This window comes from Mesoplodon mirus (assembly GCF_964341445.2).
Source record: "Mesoplodon mirus genome assembly, chromosome: 16".
In the NCBI taxonomy this organism is placed as follows: domain Eukaryota; kingdom Metazoa; phylum Chordata; class Mammalia; order Artiodactyla; family Ziphiidae; genus Mesoplodon; species Mesoplodon mirus.
In genome coordinates, this window is record NC_138992.1 from 66,416,418 (window position 1) to 66,432,258 (window position 15,841).

General features: G+C 34.4%; 1 protein-coding gene across 19 annotated transcripts in view; it reads right to left on the minus strand.

Annotated features, from left to right (window-relative positions):
• The window catches only part of SGK3 (serum/glucocorticoid regulated kinase family member 3), a 117,694-nt gene that overhangs the window by 15,669 nt on the left and 86,184 nt on the right, over positions 1 to 15,841 (minus strand). For 17 of the 19 annotated variants that reach the window (XM_082601702.1, XM_082601697.1, XM_082601701.1 and 14 more), the window contains 6 exons: positions 13,739 to 13,826; positions 13,166 to 13,252; positions 8,668 to 8,717; positions 6,283 to 6,340; positions 2,258 to 2,341; positions 2,022 to 2,153 (listed from right to left, as the gene is read on the minus strand). In XM_082601702.1, the coding sequence (XP_082457828.1) occupies positions 2,022 to 2,153; positions 2,258 to 2,341; positions 6,283 to 6,340; positions 8,668 to 8,717; positions 13,166 to 13,252; positions 13,739 to 13,826 (499 nt within the window). The remainder of the gene's footprint in view (positions 1 to 2,021; positions 2,154 to 2,257; positions 2,342 to 6,282; positions 6,341 to 8,667; positions 8,718 to 13,165; positions 13,253 to 13,738; positions 13,827 to 15,841) is intronic. The other 2 variants (XM_082601699.1, XM_082601700.1) reach the window with 2 other exon arrangements.

Below are 15,841 nucleotides of genomic sequence, written 5' to 3' on the forward strand. Positions count from 1 at the left end.
GCCCAGTATCATAAAACTTATTTGTTTATACTCTACCTGACTCCAAAACAGATCTTAAGTAGTATACAAAAATAAAGATCACATGTCAAGGTTAAAATGCAAATATGAACATTGGGGGGCAAATAACAGTAATAATAGGAAACACATAATGAAATCACACTCCTCTTGCCTCTGTCCTTTCTCATCTTTATTCCTCTTCTACCTGTTGCCCTATTCAACCCCTGCACCTTAACATTCTCTTTCCCCCCCACCATTATCTTAGTCAACTCTATCTTTTAGAAGACAAGCCTACTTCTTTCCACCTTTGCCATCCAGTTTAGGAGTAGTCACTGTGTAATAAGGGCTCAGAAGCAAAGTCCTAAAACAGCATTAACAAACCACAGACAAGCAGGAAACGTGCAGCCAGTATCCCACCTGCAGTTAGATTTCTGCACATTTCAAAGACATAGGTGGTACTTAAGAATGGGCTTTGCAGTTGGGATGTCCAGGTTAAATCCAGGGTCTGACAAGTACTAGAGCATGGTGACACTGAGAAAGTTACTTAACCTCTCTGAGCCTTAATTTCCTTACCTATAAAATGAGTATAAGAGTGTTTATCTCAGAGTTGTGATGATAAACTGATATAACACATGTAAAATAATTACAAAGTGCCAGGCCCTCAATAAATTCTTGTTATATGTTAGCACTCACCACATACAAATAAAACAACACCTTCAAGGTGGGAACGATGTGGGGTCATCCACATTCCTGAATCAGGGTGCATGGGGGATTCATAATCCCGCTTCTGAGGTGTCTTAAGGCATATTTGCCATAGATGTAAGAGGTTGAATAATATTCTTTTTATGACCGTCCCCAAAATGATCTAGGTATGTCTGATCTTTCAGGTTTGCAGAATAGAAATTGGTCTTCTGTGTAGTTCCTTTATTCTACAGATAAGTGTACTATAGTAAGGTTGAAATACACTTCCTTCTCTCTTTGCTCTGGGATTAAGGGATGGAAGATCTTTTTATAAAGATATGATAACATTTACCAGTTAAAATAATTTTTAGAGACATTTACAGGTCAGAGATCAAACAAATTAGAAAAGTATGAGGATTAAGAAGCAGAGAAACAGGGGGTGGTCAGCTGCCTCGATCCTGGAATCAGACTGAGCTCAATTCCTGGCTCCATATTTACTAACCCACATGGCTTGATCAAGTTACTTAGCTTCTCTGTACCTCAGTTTCTTTGTCTTATGCAACACAACTGCTGTGAAGATAAAATAATATGTATAAAGAGCCAGAGTGCTGGGTATATAAGGATGCTCAATACATGTTAACTACTACTGGAATTATTATCTTAACAGCAGCATTTCCCAAAATGTATTTCAATATCCCTCTGATTCAGAGTTTTGGGGAATATTATTAATAGACTTGGTTCAAACAAAAACCGGGACTGTGTGGTGAAAAAAAATTTTTTTTAATAAATCCAGGCTTTCAGGCATAATTTCTCAAAGTCTTTAACATGCTGAAACATTGTAAATACCATGAAGCACACTGTTAATCACCAAGGGGATATAACAGGAAACATTTTCCAAACTGGCTTCACCACAGAACCCTTTATTACAGGATCATCTCATCTGATTAATAGTTTGCACATTTTGGAAAATGACAGGCTAGAGTAATATTTATATGCAACTACTGAAACGATAATTACCAAAAATTACAAATCAAGTTTCATTCTAATGTTTCAGTATATATTCTTGCTATATAGCTCAGTGACAAAACTACCCATGAAGTCTGTAGCTTCGTATCAAGGTTCTTTTATGAACCTTCCCACCTACACCATAAGCTGCTTAGGAAAAGAGCTTTATGTCTCACTTCTCCACATTCTGCATTGTGCTGATTAGCCAGTGCTTTAAATACTGCTGCTACTCAACAAATAGCTGTTTATGCTGGGCTTTGCTTCCAAAACTGGTAAGAGAAACTTGAACTCTATTTTTTTTGTAAACATTATCAATACTAGAAAACTATAAAACTCACCTCCCCTCCATTAATAAAATCCAGAACAAAATAAAGCTTTTCAGTTGTTTGGAAAGAATAATGTAATCCAACCAAAAATGGATGTTTCACATTTTTCAAGAGCACATTACGTTCAGCCATAATGTGTTTTTGCTGTTAAAAAAAAAAGGTAAAAAATCAGCTTGTATTATACATCAGAAAACAATTCTGTTAACTGAGAAAATGGGTTTAGGAGAAACAAAGCTATTTTATTTTACCTCTTTTCTGTTGAGAACTATCTTTTTCTGTAACACTTTGACAGCATAAAATTTTCCATCCAGTTTCCGTTTTGCAAGAAGAACCTGTTATAGTTAAAGATTGTATCTACTATTAGAATTTCAATGTTTTGATAGGAACAATTCACTTATCAATAAGTCAATACTTAAATTTTTAAAAAATAAAGTCCACAAAGGACCTAGATAATGTGGTGTTTTTATTTTGAAAATTGAAAATTACTGAATTTATTTCTCCAATTCCACTTTTCCTTAGATATTTTAATAAAACCAAAAAATGTTGATGATTTAAATGGCCAGGCATCATTTCTTTGTCACTTAATGTGCCAATGTTTGAGGTTTTTACTAAATTTAAGTGTCAAAATCTATACTGCTTGAGAACTCTGTGTGTGTGTGTGTGTGTGTGTGTGCACGCGCGCGTGCCAGCCCTGAGTCCTGAAGAGTGTCTTTAGAAAATACTGAGGCTATAAATTTCATGTCTACATAAAAAAAGGAGAGGAGAATGGTTTCTAGGTGATCAAAATGCAGTTTTGTTTTAACATTTGGGTTTCTCTTACAGGTTTCAAATTTAGAAGCACTCAGAGCAAGAAGCACCATGTACAGCTGAGATTCTATAATGGGCTGGGGTGCATGCAGACGCTTCATGGATTTGAAGAAACTTAGAAGATCTTGCCCCAGAAAAAAAGGCAGACATACTCAAAGTTTTACAAACAAATTTTAAGGGATTCAAGACACCCTACAAGTTCTGTAACTATTAGATGATATATTCTAAAACTTTTTAGGATGATCTGCCACTAGTGACAATGCTGGGCATTACTTTTCAGTACATCCATGGTCTTCCTCACTAAAACCTGTAACCACAGTCTAATCATGAGAAAAACACCAGGCAAATTCCAAAAGAGGTACACAATATACCTAACCAGTGCTTCTCAAAACCATCAAGGCCCTCAAAAACAAGGAAAGTCTGAGAAACTGTCATAGCCAAGAGGAGCCTAAGGAGACATGACAACTAAATGTAATGTGGTGTCCTGAATGGGACAAAAAAAAGGACATTAGGTAAAAACCAAGGAAATCTGCATAAATGATGGGCTTTAGTTCATAATAATGGATCAATATTGGCTCATTGACTGGAACAAATATACCATACTAACATGTTACTAAATAGAGCAAACTGATGGTTTGGAAATTCTCTGAACTTTCTCTTTACTTGATTTTTTTTTTTTTTTTTGTAAACCTAAAATGGTTCTAAAAAATAAAGTCTATCAATTAAAATGTTTGTTATTATAAAAAAGGAGTCCAAACATCTTCAGGGTGAAAATGTCCTGAGTTCAACTGCTGGCGTCTTTCTCATTCCTCAGGCTTTTGTTCTTTACAATATTTGACTCTGTTGAATGTTCCTTCCTTCTTACATTTTTTCTTTTCTCGACAGCTCCCCACCCCACTGAACTTCACTCCTCTACTTTGATTGGTTCATCTTCAAGCATATTCTAAGAAAATAATTCAAAGAATGTGGCATTAGGAGGTACACTGAAGGGTAGACGTTTTTTCAGCAGATTGGTAGATGTGGAAAATAGACAGGTGGTTAAGAAACAGATGGGCAAATGGAAAGTGGAACCAAGACCATCCTTTGTAGAAAAGCTTAGAATAAATATGAGATTTCCATTATTTATTTTACTTTATCATGTATATTTTTCTATTTTTCAAATACATTGTGAATCTGTAGTTCTGCTTGCTTTTCCTTCTTTTCTGTATTCTGCTTTTCTTTGTTTTATTGTACTTTGTTAGTTTCCAACCATTTTGCAATTTAAAATTTTTATTAAACATAACACGTATATAGAAAAACTCATAAACATTACACCTCGATAAATTATTACAAAATGGACACATTATGTAACCACTTCCAGGTTAAAAAAAAAACAAAAACAAACACTGTCAGTAGCCTGAAGCCTCCCATTTGCCCTATTCCAGAAACTATCCATCCCTGTTCTTCCTCAAAGGTAACCACTATTTCCATTTGCAATAACACAAGGTAGGTTTTGCCTGTTTTTGAATTTTATGTAATTAGAATCACACAGACAAAGTGGCCTCTGCCTGACTTCTTTCACTCTAAATTATGTAATGTGCGTTCACATTGTGGCATGCAGCAGAGTCTTCATATTTTCATTACTGTGCAGAGTACTGCATTCCACAGACATACCACACACAATTTATCCACTCTCTCACTGACATTTAGATTATGAACAACGATGCTTACGAACATTCTGGCACACGCCTTTCCTAGCACATATGTGCCTGAATTACTGGTGGCTACATAGCTTGGAGGAGAACCAATGTGTCACAGGTAATGCATATATTCAGCTTCAATATTTAACACCAGTTTTCACAGCATAAAAAATGAAACACACAGGAACAAATCGAATTAAAGATGTGTCAAAACTCTACACAGAATGGTATAAAACATTATTGAGAAAAGTTAAAGATGAAATAAATTAACAAAGGGATATGCCATGGTCACAGACTGGAAGACTTGATATTGTTAAGATGACAATTCTCCCCAAATTGATCTACAGATTCAATGCGATCCCAATCAAAATCCAACAGAATCTTATGGAACTTGACATGCTAATTCTAAAATTTAATATTGATATGCAAAGAGCTAAGAATAGTCTCTTGAAGAGGAACAAGGAGGGGAAGACTTGTTCTGTTGGACATCAAGCTACATTTTCAAGACCATGTGGTACTCATGCAAGAATACACAAATAGATTAATGAAACAAAATATAAAATCTAGAAACGGAAATATAAAACAAAATCTAGAAACAGATCCACGCATATAGACACTGGATATATGATGAAGTTTACCATGCAGAGCAGTAGGGAAAGAACAGCCTTTTCAGTAAACTGCGTGGGATCAGTTGAACATCCATAGGGAAAAAAATGAACTTGACCCTACACCTCACATTATAAGCAAGAACCAATTTCTAGTAGATCTAAACATGAAGTTTCCAAAAGATTAATGCTTTTTGTTTTTAACAACAGACTATCTCTAACATTCCAACAGACTGTGAGCATTTTGAGAGCAAGATCTATTTCAAACTTTCTATTGCTTATATTAGCACAATGCCCAGCATGTATGTAGCAGGTGGCAAATATATATTTGCTGAATTAATGAACACACATGGGTGTAATTTTATGGTCGCAGTTTCTGGTCTCTAGGGAACTCAGAAAAAAAACCTACATCTAGATATACTGAAAGCTATGAATACAGCGCACTATAATTAAACACGTACATATTTATTTTTACTACAGATTGAAGTATAATGCAAAAAGGAACTTAAATACATTTGATGATTCTGACAACTCCATCTATGATGCTTCTGCCCTTAGGGATTCTTCTTGCTTGGTATGGTCACACTGTCAAGCTACATGCTTCATCTGACATTCACTGCATGAAGAGAGACAGGGGTCCTCAAACCTCCCTTTCCTTCTCCAACTGCTATTTACACAGCTGCTCACTGTTGTCTTTCCGGCCTCAACTTGAATAGCACCTCTTCAAAGAAGCCATCCTTGACCAATTCATCTAAATAGGGATTTTCCTCCCACTGACTATTTTCCTCTGTCTCTTGACTCTAGTCTTCATTTCCTTCATAGCTCCATTGCTACATGTAATTATTTACTTGACTGCATACTTTTAATTGACTATTTCCCCCACTAGGTTGTAAGCATCACAAAGGTATTAACCATGTTATTTTTGTTCAGTACTATCTAACTAGGCCCCAGAACAGTGCTTGCCACATAGGAGCTCAACAAAATACTTGTTCAACAAATAAATTTTGGGTTAGAATTTGAGTAGATGCTTAGTATCCTGAATTATTCTGTCAGTACTTTGAAGGTAGAGAAAGCATCTTAATTCCATAGCCTGCATACCAACAAGCCCCATGGTCTTGCATATATAAAGCATACATTCCTTAAGTACTTACCTACTGAATGAAAAAATAAAAACAGTCTTACCTTGCCAAAGCTGCCTTTTCCAATAACTTTTAAGAAATCAAAGTCTGTTGGTTTAGCACTGAAATAAATGAACAATGACAAGAATTAGCCTCCTAGAAATTGGAAAGATGTTAACTTTTCAACATTTTTTAGTACCTCACTCTTTATAATAGGTAAATCTTGGGTACACTTCAGCATGATAACTCCAGCTTTCACAGTGGTAGTATCTCATCTTTAATATAAAATAGGTAATAATGAACAGTAATAATACCTACTTTCTGATTAGATAAGACATTTTATAATTTTATTTAAGCCTTGTTAAGTTTGGCTTAAGAAGGACTTCAATAATAGTCTCTGGGAGAAAAAGATCTTTCTTTCTTTCTATCTATCTATCTATCTATCTATCTATCATTTCTCTATCATTTTGAACTCAGGGTAGCAAACCACTTTTTTTAACCATAAACGTCACCAATGCTCTTAATGAGGAAACTGAGTAACTATATAAATTAGTGATACACTGCAAGGACTAAGTAGTCTGGTAATTATTCTGAAAAGGAAGTTACTAGCTGGAATATCTAGTAAAATCACTAAGAAGATTTTCTGATGGAGAAAAAAGTCATCACAGTGTTTTGCATACATATCACTTGTATGTTAAAGATAAAAGAACTCTCTACTTATTCTCATAGATGGTAATGTAGAAAAGCCAGGAGTCCAGAAGGCAGAAGGTTATTTATTTTCACCTCAGGTAAAAACAGCATTGGCTGTATATAAGCAATAGCACGTGGCTGCAGAAAGATGAACTTAAGCAGCCAGAAGAGCTGTTTTCTTTAACATGGTATGAATTCCTAAGTTGTACTAGGGAGAGTGAAATGACTCCATTTAGATTTTAAATGTCCTTCAATTCATTATTGAAAGAAATAGTCAATTCAAACATAAGAGTAACACCAGGTCTGGGTTAAATAATAACAGGTCAAGATTAGGGAGATAAATACTTAACTAAGCTTAGATGTTTTTCTTCTTCAAGAACCTGCTCTTTGGACTAGTTATTTTGTTCTTTAATGATATGCTGAAATACTGAAATAATTTTTTGAACAAACATAATAGTGAAAAAACATGAAAATCCCTCAAACAGTAAACACGCCAACCGAGGCCATACCCAAGGCCCCACCGTTAACTGTTGGTGATGAACCCTAATTGAAAGCAAACTTCCATTTTGTGTTGCCTGACAAGCTCAATGCAATGATGATAGAAAAGATGCTCAAAACCAAATTTCCTCTTCCAGTTACCATCCCGTTTCTTTGCTGTCCTTTGCAGCAAACCCATCAAGTAAGTTGTCTAAACTCACTGTCGATACCTCCTGTCCCCTCCTATATTTCTCTCCTGAACCCTTTCCGGTCAGTCGTCTACCCACTGCACCACTGAAACTGCTCACAGAGGTCACCAATGACCTATCAGTGGTCCATTCTCAATCTTCATCTTATCTGCCCCATCAGCAACATCAACAGAGTTATTTACTCCCTTTCTTCACCTGCTTTTGTGACACCACATTCCTGGTTTTCCTACCTTACTAATTATTCTTTCTTAGTCTCCTTTACCATTTCTCCTGTCTATACTCATTCTCTAAGTGGGCCAAAAGGGTAAGGGGAAGCACAGTGTCCTGTGATAAAGATAGAATACTTCAGAATTAATCCAATAAGCCTGTAAGGATAATTACAAGTAAGGATAGCAACACTACATTCCTCTTCCAACCCACAGCAGTTATCACTCATCCGTCAGGGCACTCCTCAAACTGAGCCAAGAAGTAGCCTTGGACTCCTTCTTTGTATTCCAGCGAATTGCTGGAGTTGACACTTAAGATGAAGTCCACATTTGTCACTCCTTGTGTTCCTCAAAATGTTTCCCCTCTGCTCAAGTAGATATGGGACTATGGGAGAAACTGGATAAAGAAAATTTAATAGCCTTTCATATGCTAATTTCCATCAAGACTCCTCTGGAACAAGCTGGCTAACAACTAGGGTTGTAGCTGTGACACTGAGCACCAAGAGAATATCAATTTGGCCTCCACGGATGCTTTTGCCAGAGTACTTCCCAGGTACCTCCCAGGACTTATGGTCCCCTGGGAAATATGGTCTACTGATCTTACACACACACACACCAGGAAAGTAACAGTGGCAAAATAGCCGAACCCAATCAACAACGTGTGGATTAAAAACTCCTCAGAGCTCTAATAAAACAAGGAGAAGCTAGAGCAGTAAATTAGGCAAGCATACAACAGTACTATATTCACTGTAACTATAGTTCTATTTCACAGGCTTCTAGTTAAATTGGTATAATTATGTACATCTGCACATTTGCAAAAAATCTTCCTCAAATCCAGTGAGATTGTTTGAAACAAATTAAACCTACTGAGGATTTCCAGATGGTCCCAGGTTAATGTTCTGTGAGGTAGAGTGTAGCTGTACGGATGGGAAAAAAAAAAAAAAAAAAAAGAATTTAACATTCTTACTGGAGCGTCTTAAGTTATCGGTTAATGGATATTTTTGAAATAAAATACACATAACCATACCACAGATATTTGCCATGTTAAAGAAACCTAAAGCCCTAATGCTTAATAAATGTACAGACTTTTGGAAAGATACACAATCAATATAAACATAATCATTTTAATGATAAATTTCAAGAGCGGTTGTAAGGAAAAATGTAAGGCAGAAATCAAGGTCAAAGTTGGCAAATGAATGAAGTAAACTGGGGAAAGCTCTTTGGAAGAGCTGGGCACTGAAACCACAATTGAAGAGGAATCATTTTTTACATTAAAAAAATTGGTTAAAAATAGCTTTTGTTTTTAAATTTTCAAATATTTTTAATAAGCTATAATTAAATATAGGAAATGATAGTATGATGATAATTAAGACTGCAAATGCTGGATTAAAGTTTTAATTTGAGAGGAAGTAAACTTATTTCTAAAGCAAATACATAAAACCAGGAGTGCTTTTTCTTCCTAATTCCACCATTGTGATAGTATCAAATTTTTAGATAGGCTTTTCTCTTTACAACAGTTAACAAAGTAAATTTAATCCCTGTTATTAATGTAGAAGCAAATCTTTACTCACCTAGTATACCATAAAGCAATATAACTAATTAAAATTCTAGCTCACTAAAAATCAACTAGAAATTTAACTCAAAATCCCAAAAGATTAATCTAGTGATCCTTCTACAGTGAGCACTTCTCACAAAAGCCAAGTGTAAGTGAATTCTTCTGCACATAAATTCACTATGAAATTCTTTATACATTCAGAGAATTAAATCAGAGATGTCTCAAATATGTACACTTTTACTAGAGCTCTATATAATTATACTTCATATAAGCTATAGATATGAAGTAAGCTTTTAAAAACATCTCTTTAAGTTCATCAGAATCAACAAATTTTATATAAGCAATTTCTTATTAGAGACATATATATTCCCACTTAGATTCATTTGTAACTTATAGACAATCTCCAGAATACAAGTTATTATTTTAAAATAAAGGGCAAAAGATCTAAAGTATATTTCATATTAAGTAACAACATTGGCACCAACTTTTTAGTGACAAATCAAATGTATTTCTTACTGATACCTTTACATGAAAAATCTTCATTTAATAAAATTTTAATCCACAGAAGACAGAAATAAAAGGAACCATCACATTCTAGCTCAAGACAAAAAAATATATATAAACACTCCAGTTCATTAGATGAGATTTGTCCTGTTGTAGCATAATTTTAACATGAAGTAATCTCCCCCTGTTCCCCAGTTTTTCTGAGATATTATATAACTGACATACAGAACTGTAAAAGGTTAAGATGTATAGCATAATGATTTGACTTATATATATCATGATTATGTTTAAATATTATAGTATTCTATACAATCTGATAATGTAATCAAACTAAGTTGTAATTTCAATACACTTATTCTTTTAATGAATGTGCAGAGAACTGTATCATTTTTCCATTCAATGAACTTTTCTATAAGATGAAGAGAGTGAAGTAAATAAGTGTGGATTAAACAATAACAAGGATAACCTGTCCCCTGAATTACATTAATATGTAATAAGATTTTATTACTTGCAAACAGTTTTTCTAATGGAGCACATTTCTGAAATAATAATGAAAATTTCTGAGGTATATAATTAGATAACTTTTTACTCTACTTATTATTTTTTTTGTGTGTGTGGTACGCGGGCCTCTCACTGCTGTGGCCTCTCCCGTTGCGGTGCACAGGCTCCAGATGCGCAGGCTCAGTGGCCATGGCTCACGGGCCCAGCCGCTCCGCAGCATGTGGGATCTTCCCGGACCGGGGCACGAACCCGTGTCCCCTGCATCGGCAGGCGGACTCTCAATCCCTGCGCCACCAGGGAAGCCCCTCTACCTATTATTTTTATAGCTTTTTTTTTTTTGGCTGTATGTGGGCCTCTCACTGTTGTGGCCTCTCCCCTTGCGGAGCACAGGCTCCGGACGCGCAGGCTCAGCGGCCATGGCTCACGGGCCCAGCCGCTCCACAGCATGTGGGATCTTCCCGAACCGGGGCACGAACCCGTGTGCCCTGCATCGGCAGGCGGACTCTCAACCACTGCGCCAACAGGGAAGCCCTACCTATTATTTTTAAAGACTACATCTAATCACTAAACTGAAGTTGAGGTATATTTCTTAACAGAATGAACACTAATCAAGAGAATAAGTTTCTTGACTTCTCTTGGCCTCCGTTTTTTTCTCTATAAATAAGAAGGTCCAGATGCCTTCTAAGATATTTTCCAGCTATTAAATTCATTTGATTATCCACTCAGAAGTCCTTAATAAATAGTTACAACTGGGGTGGGGGGAGTGAAGGAACTGGATGAAAGCAGTCAAACGGTACAAACTTCCAGTTATAAGAAAATAAGTACTATGGATGTAATGTACAACATGATAGATATAATTAACACTGTGTATGTTATATATGAAAGTTGTTAAGAGAATAAATCCTAAGAGTTCTCATCACAGGAAAAACATTTTTTTCTGTTTCTTTAATTTTGTATCTATATGAGATGATATCAATAGATATTCACTAAGCTTACTGTGGTGATTATTGCATGATGTATGTAAGTCAGATCATAATGCTGTACACCCTAAACTTATGCCAGTGATGTATGTCAATTATACCTCATTAAAACTGGAAGAAAAAATAAATAAAAATAAAACTGATGCATTTCCTAGAAATTTTAATTTTAAAAATAATAAAAATAAATAAATAGTTATAACTGTAAGATGAAATATGGCTCTTTCTTTTTTTTATAAGGTTTTTTTAAATCAGTATTTTAAAACAGGAAAAGATCCTAGTCTAAGTTCCAGATTTTATGGATGAAACGAGAAACAAAATTGAGATCGAAAGTCAACAGTGGGAGAGGAGGAGCCAGAACCCAGGAATTTCTCTTAGTCTAGTTCTTTCTTCAAAAACCATTATCCTACAGCAAGGCAAGACATTCTTTACATGATCTAAACCTACATACTCTCTACGTGATTAACAAACAAAACATGGAAAATCACGGTTACATAAATTTTACTCTTTAAAATATTTTTTGAATAGTATTAAGATGTTTTTAAAAATCCATAACCTTACCAACGGACAATTTACAAATATTTATAGTACTTTCATATAGTCTTTGCATAACTTCGAAAAACTGTGATCACACTGTGTAAGTTTGCATTAAAAGTTTTAAACCCTGATTTCATTTAATGGTATGTCAAAACTTTAAATATTATCATCCTTAGAAATATTTTTTACATGTACAATATATAGGGACAACCACTATTTGACTGATGACTATTCAAACTGATTCTAACTTTTCATTATAAATCATACTAAAATGAACATCTTTGTTCTTTTCTGTGAAGGGTTATTTCATTTGCATCAACTCCTAAGTGACATGAATTACTTTCATGTTTGATACATGTTGCCAAATTGCTTTCCAAAAGAGTTGCATAAATTTTAACACCAGTAACGCCCAAGGATGCCCATTTTACCTTACCCTTATTAGTCCTGGCGTATTTTATTTACTTTACATTTTTGTTAATTTGGCAGATTAAAAAACCTCTCATTTAAAACTTTCATTTGCTACTGGCATCAAGGTTGAACATTTTCCCATGTATCTGTTTACTAAGAGTATTTCTTCATGTCTCTTTTCCTTTCATCTACTAGGGTCCTAAATACCATTCTTTTCAAAAATCCGTATGTATGAGCTTTTTTTACAGACATTATTCCTTCTTATACTTTGTTACATGTTTTCCCAGCTTGTGGTTTCTCTTTTGACCGACTGCACAGATATAAAATTAAAATATCCTTTTACATTGTCCTAAGAGCAACCATGTCACAGACGTAAGAGTTAAATCTGTTCCCTTAACTGAGAATCCTCCTAGAGCATCAGAGAAAGAAAATTACTACTTTCCAGTAGTCACATCTATTTTTCAAATGAAGATTTTTAGCTGTGGGACAGTAATGTTTCAACTCATGACATTACCTTTTAAATCACAAAAACAGAACCATGACAAAATTAAAAGACATTATAAAGACAAAAACGTACATCTCTGATTTTCATGTATATATTTAACAATAGTATTAATCAATTTTAAATTATAAAGGTATTATATTTATATAACACTTGTAATTATACTTTTAATTGCTATATAATAATCCTGAGTTGTTATTGTAATTTACCTAACATAACTTTCTAAAGTAAATGTTGAAAATATCTTCATAAGAAGGCACAAGCTTACGATATTTATCACAATTAATTAAAAAAACAAGAATATCCTATTCTTTATTCTTTTCGGAAAACGTATTGATTATGTACATATAACTACAGCAATAAAAGTTAGTTGATACCAACCAGCACATGTGTATTGATTGCTCTACATCTCAAAACCTGACAATGCAGAGGAAGAGGTATGTAATATTCTGGTTGAAAAGGCCTCTCCTGCTGGCCAAAATTCAAAACAACAGTTGCAATGGTGATAATCATGATGAAGATATATTATGATCAAAAAGTAAAATGTAAAGTGAAGAAAGCAGAACACAAAACTTTATATATTGTATAATTAAAGTTAGGTAATTTAAAAAATTTCCACATATTAGAGAAGATTAGAAAGAAAATCACTAAAACATTAAAAATTACTAGGTCTGTTTGCTGATAATATGGGTAATACTTCTAAATTATTTTCAAATTTTTCTTTAATTAACATGTATTACCTTTTATTATAAAAAGTACTCATATTATCAATTTTATAAGAAATAGTGATAAGTAAGAGGTATACACATTTGTTTTTATGTACTCTACAGAGTAGAAAATCTACAATGGATGAAATTACTTTGTTTTAAGTAAATGTGGTCCTAAAGTTGCCAATAATTTCATCTCTGGGGAATGGTATTTTTTTCTGTTAAAAAATACAATTCCTCTTACTACCTTCTGAGTACTTCTTTCATCCTCATCTTCAGATGGATCTGACTGATGTTTTGGACTGTCCATTTGAAGGAATGCTCTGACATCTGGACTAAAAACAAAAATTAACTTTATTATGACTTTGCATTTCTACAGCTTTTCTCCCTTTTAACATGAAAATAAAAGTAACTATAGCAGCATTTACAGTAAGAAAGTCAAACAAAATCCATTAATAATCATTATTATAAAAGGAATAAGCAAATTAATTTTAAAAATAGGGAATCCAATAAACAAATGGGCAAAGGTATCAACAGTCGGTTCACAGAATAGAAAACCCAAATGGTAAGGAAATTTATGAAGATGCCTAACCTCACTAATAATCACAAAAAAACAAATTTAAACAACAATGAGAAATTACCTTATGTCCACTAGCCAGCAAAATTTAGAAAGACACATAATACCAAAAGTTGGTAGGGATACAGGGAAAGGAACACCCTCATGTATTGCTGGTGAGAATGTAAAAAGAGGCAACTTTTCTGAAAAGCAATTTGGCAATATTTGGTTAAACTGAGTATGCATTTTCCCTGAGGCCTGAAATTTCAGTTCTAAGAATAAACCACACACACAAAAAAATTATGTACAGGTTCAGTGAAAGACATGTAACTAGGATACTCATTGCAATATTCTCTATAGCTCTGAATCAGAAGCAAAACAGCCATCTACCACTACGGAAATGAGTAAGCAAGCTATGGTAACTGCCTGCAGAGAACAGCAGTCAGCGATCAGAAACAAGGAACCACAGCACAGCACCATTTACGTGTATATATTAAACACTCACAGACACAAAGCAACAGTCGATAAATAGATAACCAAAGACATATAACAAACATGTTGAAGTGGGCATCACCAGCGGGGATGAAGAAATGGGTATGAAGAGGAAAAAAATGGACTAAAATAAAAGAGGGGCCTTGCATGGACTAATGACAATCCTGAGGAATGATTAAATCTCTGTATCTGCAGTACCTCCTCCCAAACTGTTCTTTTTTTTTTCCTTTTTAAAAGTTGAGATGTGTGTTAATCCCCAAATCCTAATTTATCCTTCCCCTGCCCCCTGCCCTACTGCTATCCCCTTTGGTAACCTTAAGTTTGTTTTCTATGTCTGTGAGTCTATTTCTGTTTTCCAAATAATTTTATTTGTATCACTTGCTTTTTAGATTCCACATATAAATTATATCATATGATATTTGTCTTTCTCAGTCTGACTTACTTCACTTAATATGATAATGTCTTAGGTCCATCCATGTTGCTGCAAGCGGCATTATTTCATTCTTTTTTATGGACGAATAATATTCTATTATATATACATCACATCTTCTTTATCCATTCATCTGTCCATGGACATTTAGGTTGCTTCCATGTCTTGGTATTGTAAATAGTGTCGCTATGAACACTGGGGTGCATGTATCTTTTCGAATTAGAGTATTCTCCAGATATATGCCCAGGATTGGGACTGCAAGATCATATGGTAGCTCTATTTTTAAGACACTTCCATACTGTTTAGGATTAACATATACACACCACTATATATAAAATAAACAAGGACCTACTGTATAGCACAAGGAACTATATAGTCAATATCCTGTAATAACCTATAATGGGAAAGAATCTGAAAAAGAATATATATGTATAAATGAAACACTTTGCTGTATACCTGAAACTAATACAACAGTGTAAATTAACTATACTTCAATTTTTAAAAATGGTTAAAAAAACTTGAGATATAATTGACATATAACACTGTATCAGTTCCAGGTGTATGACATAATGCTTCTATACTTGTATACATTGCAAAACGATGACCACAATAAGTCTGGTTAACATCCATAACCACACAGTTACACATTTTTTGTGTGTGATGAGAACTTTTAATCTACTCTCTTAGCTACATTCAAATACACTACCACAGTCCCCATGCTGCACATTACATCTGATGACTTATTTATTTTATAACTGAAAGTTTATACCTTTTGACCACCTTCACCCATTTCGCCTACCCCCCACCTCTGGCAACCACCAATCTGTTCTTTGTATCAATGATTATGAATTTGGGTTTAAGATTTCACATAT